The sequence below is a fragment of the Octopus bimaculoides genome, chromosome 9 (genome assembly GCF_046866305.1).
Source record: "Octopus bimaculoides isolate indiv1 chromosome 9, ASM4686630v1, whole genome shotgun sequence".
NCBI classification, from domain to species: Eukaryota; Metazoa; Mollusca; class Cephalopoda; order Octopoda; family Octopodidae; genus Octopus; species Octopus bimaculoides.
In genome coordinates, this window is record NC_142936.1 from 77,834,567 (window position 1) to 77,842,066 (window position 7,500).

Below are 7,500 nucleotides of genomic sequence, written 5' to 3' on the forward strand. Positions count from 1 at the left end.
AATGTCACATACACACAAAACATGCAACATACCTGTCAAATATCATTTGGGCATTGAAAGAAAGCAGAATAAGCAACCCTCAGATAGAACGGGAAATTATTTTTAAAGCCAAAACATACAGAGTACGGGGTGTCAAAATGTGAATTATGTATTACTGAGAAATTAAACATTATACAATCAACAGATAACATTCTAAGCATACACAAGCAATATTTTACACTCAAATATTTCAAAGAAGAGCGACTATCTGTGACAGTAACCCCACCAGGATAGCCCCTCTCTTAAACGTTAGATCTGAACACACAAACTCCATACACAGACGAAATATGCCCCAATGACGAACTACCTCAGCACACAAGTATAAGAACACCATGCCCAGAATAAAAACAAAGTAATGCAAACTAATTGACCATACAAGAATTTGCCCAAAGACAAATGGAAGGGACACAAACATCCAAAAGTTGCCAACGAAGATTAGGGTACCTTGATTCATTGAATCATTGTTTTATTCACATGAATTCACGAGAATCTCCGCAAACACCTTTCTCCAAGTGATCGGCTTGAAAAATTGTTAAGACACTATTATACTTTCCTCTTTTTCTTAACATGAAACCAATGGTAGCTTCAATTCACAAATAAAGAAATTATATCCCTCCATGCGGTGTTGAGCACACATTTTCATCGTTCGACATTTACTCATATATATATATATATATATATATATATATATATATATATATATATATATATATATATATATATATATATATATATATATATACATATATATATAATATATACTTGAGTTTGTGTGATTGCGCATATAAGAATATATTAATCCATGAAATTAATCAATGAAACCTAGTCTAATTTTTATGATAATAGAATATTATGCCTTTATTTTGATTCAAAAAACTAGGACTTCCATGCGTTATGCAATCTTCAGGTTTATGTAATAGTAGAGGCAGTTGTGTTCCACAATTGACAATTCACACACACACACATACGCACATGCATTGTGTTCTGTAGTTCCACTTGAGGATGAGAAGCGCTAGAATATAAATGTTTGCTTCCAGTAATTTTCCCAATTTAAATTAGGATGTTCATTTGTAGCACAAGCAATCTCAGATTTGAAGTGCGGCGCTCCGCTTTCGGTCTCACTCGAGCCTTGTAGAAAACTAAGTCTAAATATGTAAGGAGCAGTCTCTAGGGTCCAGTGTTTCCGTATCGGGAGAAGCCAGCAGAAAGCGTTAGTGATTGCGAGACATAACATTTGTTACGACGTTGATGGTTTTTGGTGCGCGTTGATGATGAATTTAGGTTGTCGAATGAAAGTCTGCAGGCTTAATTCGCCAACAAGTTCGAATCTCTTTTAAGATATGATCTCCACAGTAGTTTACAATAGATAATTTAGCATATACACACCATGATATGGCAATGCTTTTATGTAAAACATAGAAAAGATAGTCTGCAGTAAGAAATAGCACTTTGGTCACGATCATTCTTTTATAGTCTGGTCAAGAAATAACTTTACCAATCAGACACTAAAATGTACTGGATTTAATTGAATCCACTCACTTCTTTTTAATTGAGAAAGATACTTTATTGGTGTATATTTTGCATCAACGTGGTTTCTTATCCGATTCCACTGTAGGACACCTTGGACATGTGACTGCTATCAAGGCGTTAAAAACAAAATTCAGTAAGCAGAAAATATGCAGAATCCTTCAAAATGACCGCTTCAATTTTGGGAAGGTAATATTAACCTGTTTCTTTGTTTAACAGCACTACCTGCCTCTTGCATGTATTTAGCGTAGTACACTCGGTGATTGCAAATATTCAGGTGGGGTTTCTTTTCTGGGGACAACTTTTACATTCTTCCCGCCAATCATAAAGGTTCTAGGGAATTACATAGGGCGTTCCTAAATGCAATTAGATGCACAGTGCAACTGCATGGAGGATTTTGCAACATACATATATAACAATTGAAGAACTTCTGAGCCAATATCTGATACTAATTAATGGCAGGAAGAATAGTACTACATTAGTTGAGTGTTTAAATATTTTGGGAAGAATAGTTTAACAAAGTAGCTATTTACAATCGACACACTAATTTTTAAAACATTTTTACGTTTGGTAAGATTTAAAATCGTTGTTTCGAATCATTCTTTTCTACTTTTTGTGAATATTATTTTGAGAAAAAAAAAAAAAAAACAATGTGAAAACTGATATATGCAATGATAATCTTTTTTTTTTAAGCAGTATGAAATAAATAAATACTAACGAGAAAGCTGTTTGCTTTTGGACTGTTGTACATTGGTAAGTTTGTAAAAAACGAAAGTGAACACTTTAAGCAATCAGAGTGAACGGTACTTAACCTTTTCCCCTAGTGATAGCTACCACTTATTTCTTCGTAGTTGACAGTTTTAATTTTAGCTCGTATTCAACCAGTAAAAAATATTTGTGGTTTCAAATCATAGTATCATTCTATTTTGGAAGTGTTCATTGATTCACATGGATGGAAAAAAAAACAACTGAATTTCAAGAGTTGATGTACCTTTGTACTAACATACTATCTCCGAAAATATTGTCCTCATGTAGTTTATTGTAGATAATTAGTTCTGGCGATTTGATCCCCCTTTAAGCTAACTATTATGGCTAGAAATCATAGGGATATAAACGAAGGGAAATAAAGTAAGTCAATGAAGAATCGAAATTGTGTCCCAGATTCGGCTGGTGAAGAGTATGCAATTACTATATAACAACTTAACCAGAAGTTTACAACCGTTGTACCTCGACACAACTATTAGCCGTGTATAGCCCGCAGATGTAAACATAGATTTGGAGGCGAATCGGAAAATTTTAGGATATTCAGAAAACTGCATACGATATTATTCAGCGTGCCATGATTTGAAAAAACTTTGGGCTGGACGATAAAATGAACACCAGGGAAAATTTGCAGTCTTGGAGAAAAGACATTGTCTTACGCCCAGCATTTATTTATCTATTCATTTATCTATTCAATAGCAAAGCTATTGATAATATAAACCATTGCCAATTTACATTTCCGAAACCAACAAATGTGGATATTCTTTAACAATGCAGTTTTATTATAATACGGTTTATACTAAAGCAGTCCCCACTATTCTTGCATCAAATAAAATAATTTAATTTGATTAGCGAGGAAGTTTCACCTAGCGAGAGGCCATTTTAGTAAAATTGATAGTACATCTGTTTGGGTTTCGAAACAGGCAAGCAACTTTCTGCGCCTTTTCCATCCAAAGTTTTCACTCAATATACTATAAGTTATTTATAGCTAAATTCGCTTCAAGACACATCTTAAATAAAGACGTCCTTTCATATTTCTCGTATACTTTAACTTTAGTATTCTTAATACAATGTAATTTGATTTTGATTTGTTTAATATTTCTTTCTAATGCAAGAAACTCATAACTATTTTCAAATCATCAATATAAGCAAACAACGAGATGTTGTTGCCTTGTTTTAATTTCCATCTAGTTATGATTTATATGCAAATGAAATTTTAAAATAGTAAGGATCATTAATTAGATGTAATTAGATGCAAATATTTTCAAAAGAGAATGAGCATAGTTGAATACCTCCCCCCAGCAATTTCGTGGGAAGGTGTTAGTCGATTGGATCGACCCAAATACTCAACTGGCACTTATTTTACCGACCCCGAAAGGATGAAAAGCAAAGTCGATCCCGGCGGAATTTAGTGTCTTGAAAGTTTTGATTCCAAATTTTGGCACGAGTCCAGCAATTTCCACCTCGTTGGAATTTAAACTTAGAATGTATAGACAAACGAAAGGCCGATAAGCATTTTGTCTGGCATGCTCACGATTCTGCCAGCTCACAGCCTTTAGTGTCTTAGAAATATTGACATGAGTATCAACGAGGAAGGATTTTGCAAAGCTCATGATACATAGTGACACTTAATAGTGGTTATAGCAAATTGTGCGGTAGTGTAGCATTTGTTGTATAAGGCACAAAGGGTCTAGTATGCAAGAAAAGGAAGCAGTCACATGTCCGTGTTGGTCAGCACGCATAATTTCCTGTGATGGATGGGTCCTTTCTTCGATAAATATCTCCGTTCGGAATACCCTGAGTAGGATAAGTTTATTTTTAACTCCTTTATGGATTCCCTAGTATTTACAAGAGAATAGCTGAAAATTGATGATTCATCCTTATGTTCAAAATTATAAATAAATTTTTCCCGGTTGAATAAGATATTAAGCATTACATATGCAAGTAACAAAATATAGAGATTATGCTAGACAACTATTTTGAAATAACAAATGGCTCTCACACTAAACTAGTATTTGCAGATTATTGTCTTAATGATAACATCATTTTTGTTTTCTTGAATGAGCTGCAAATGTGAATCGTAAAATAATAGCAAATCTAACGTCGCGGCAGCACACTGTGTGATTAATGAATGGCGGCTGCACACTGTGTGATTAATGAGTGGCGGCTGTACACCGTGTAATTAATGAGTGGCGGCTGCACATTGTGTAATTAATGAGTGGCGGCTGCACACTGTGTAATTAATGAGTGGCGGCTGCACACTGTGTAATTAATGAGTGGCGGCTGTACTACACTGTGTAATTAATGAGTGGCGGCTGCACACTGTGTAATTAATGAATGGCGGCTGCACACTGTGTAATTAATGAGTGGCGGCTGCACACTGTGTAATTAATGAATGGCGGCTGCACACTGTGTAATTAATGAATGGCGGTTGCACACTGTGTGATTAATGAGTGGCGGCTGCACACTGTGTAATTAATGAGTGGCGGCTGCACACTGTGTAATTAATGAATGGCGGTTGCACACTGTGTGATTAATGAGTGGCGGCTGCACACTGTGTAATTAATGAGTGGCGGCTGTACTACACTGTGTAATTAATGAATGGCGGCTGCACACTGTGTAATTAATGAGTGGCGGCTGTACACCGTGTAATTAATGAGTGGCGGCTGCACATTGTGTAATTAATGAGTGGCGGCTGCACACTGTGTAATTAATGAGTGGCGGCTGCACACTGTGTAATTAATGAGTGGCGGCTGCACACTGTGTAATTAATGAATGGCGGCAACACACTGTGTAATTAATGAATGGCGGTTGCACACTGTGTGATTAATGAGTGGCGGCTGCACACTGTGTAATTAATGAGTGGCGGCTGTACTACACTGTGTAATTAATGAGTGGCGGCTGCACACTGTGTAATTAATGAGTGGCGGCTGTACTACACTGTGTAATTAATGAGTGGCGGCTGCACACTGTGTAATTAATGAGTGGCGGCTGTACTACACTGTGTAATTAATGAGTGGCGGCTGCACACTGTGTAATTAATGAGTGCTTCATGAGATTTCATTGGTAGGTTCATGTTAATTCTTTCTTGGTTGAATTCTAGTGAATTGGACATCTTATTAAGTTACCATTTCTAAGATAGACTGAATGAAGACATAATCTTCAGTAATGATATTAAAACCGCTAAACACGTTGTACAATGGATATATGCGCACGTTCATAAATGCAGATATAGACACAACGAAACACACATCCACACATCCACACATCCACACGCATACACACATACATATATTATTAATGGATGTTACCAATCAACTTGTAAACTCACAGAAAGTTTTATTGATGTTGGGACTCTAAAGAGTGACATTTAACGATAATATTGATCTGAGGTGGGGGCGGTGGCCTTAGGTCTCACCTTTAATAGCTCATCCAACCATATATGTTTATATATATATATATATATATATATATATATATATATATATATATATATATATAACGTCACCCTTTCAAAGCCTAGCCAGGCTCATGGGCCCGGTTTCCCGGTTTCTATGGCCTATGTGTTCCCCCCAGCTGGATGGGACGCCAGTCCATCGCAGCGTTACTCAGGAAACAGGAAGAAAGAGTGAGAGAAAGTTGGGGCGAAAGAGTAAACAGGGGTCGCAACCACCCCCTGCTGGAGCTTCGTGGAGTTTAGATGTTTTCGCTCAATAAACACTCACAACGAAACTGCGATCCTCCGTCCGCGAGTCCGCTGCCCTAACCATGGGCCATTGCGCCTCAACGTGTATATATATATATATATATATATATATATATATATATATATATATATATATATATATATATATATATATATATATATATATATATATATATATATATATATATATATATATGTGCGCGTGCGTGTGTGTGTGTGTGTTCAAGTACAAATTATACTATATGTAATAATTTTAGAATTAAAATAGCAACGACCAACAAACGGAGAACAATGCAGAGGCACATGGTGTTATGGACATAATGACACAAACACACCTTAACACACTTGCGAATATATTTATAACTAACTAAACACATGTACCCACAGATTCCACTTATATTTCTTAGACATACACACTCAGAAATACACACTATAACAACAAAAAAGTAAAAAAGAGAAAATAAATGAAATGAACAAAGTACAAATATAAAAGAGAAATGAAACACTTAGCAAAAGAATGAAATACTTGTAAAAATCACGGATGTCGGGGCGCCCTACTTCCGGCCACGATATTAGCACTAACAAAACCACCAGTATTAACCTGTTCTGCATATCACAGATGCCTTTGACTACAACAACGTGTCTAAAAAAGCAAAGCGAAATCGTAAATTTAAACGAAGATTAAAACACTGTAATCCTTTTAGACAGAATCAGCTGTATCTATATACATTCTTTTCACACAAAGAATACTACAGATGACGCAAAACCAATGTATCAGGCTCTTCACACTTTTTGGATATTTTTACTGTATTTTTCTGAATTCTTCACATGCTAGTAAGTACTACTAATTAGAAATCAAATATTTTCCTGCGTTGTCTATATCGATTGTTAGAAATTAACGAAAGACATTCGAGTTCACTCTGTGTTCGTGCGAGTTTAACTTGCAAACGTTTGTTAATGATTTTGAATGGAATCTCACAATGTTTTTGTCTTTTATTATGTTTTATCTTCAGAGCATGTTAGTAATGTTTCATATTCTAAGTAATGATGCACTATTAACAGTTACATCCTTGCTCGGCAATGCTTGAGAGTTAATTCTTTAGACTTTATTTCATTCAGCGTATATATAATGCTTCTTTGTCGGAAGAAATACACATGCGCGCTCGTATGTACACATGGACTAACGTATATTCAGTTCTCTCACCCGTTCTCTGTCTCTCTCGTTCTTTCTCTATGTATGTGTGTAATTGTGTGTATGCATGTGAATATATGGCTATACATACATACATACATACATACACATCGATCGAGCGATCCATCCATCCATCTATCCATCCATCCATCCATTCATCCCTACATATATATATGTATATATATGCATACATGCTTTGTATATCTATATCTATGAGTGCATATATATATATATATATATATATATATATATATATATATATATATATATATAT

The 7,500-nt window shown here is 35.3% G+C and overlaps 1 protein-coding gene across 2 annotated transcripts in view; it reads left to right on the forward strand.

Moving 5' to 3' along the window:
- Nucleotides 1-6,644: 6,644 nt before the first annotated feature.
- The window catches only part of LOC106868258 (low-density lipoprotein receptor-related protein 5), a 90,750-nt gene continuing 89,894 nt past the window's right edge, over nt 6,645-7,500 (forward strand). For both annotated transcript variants that reach the window (XM_089357852.1, XM_089357854.1), the window contains exon 1: nt 6,645-6,868. In XM_089357852.1, coding sequence (XP_089213978.1) covers nt 6,790-6,868 — 79 coding nt within the window. In that variant the 5' untranslated portion in view covers nt 6,645-6,789. The remainder of the gene's footprint in view (nt 6,869-7,500) is intronic.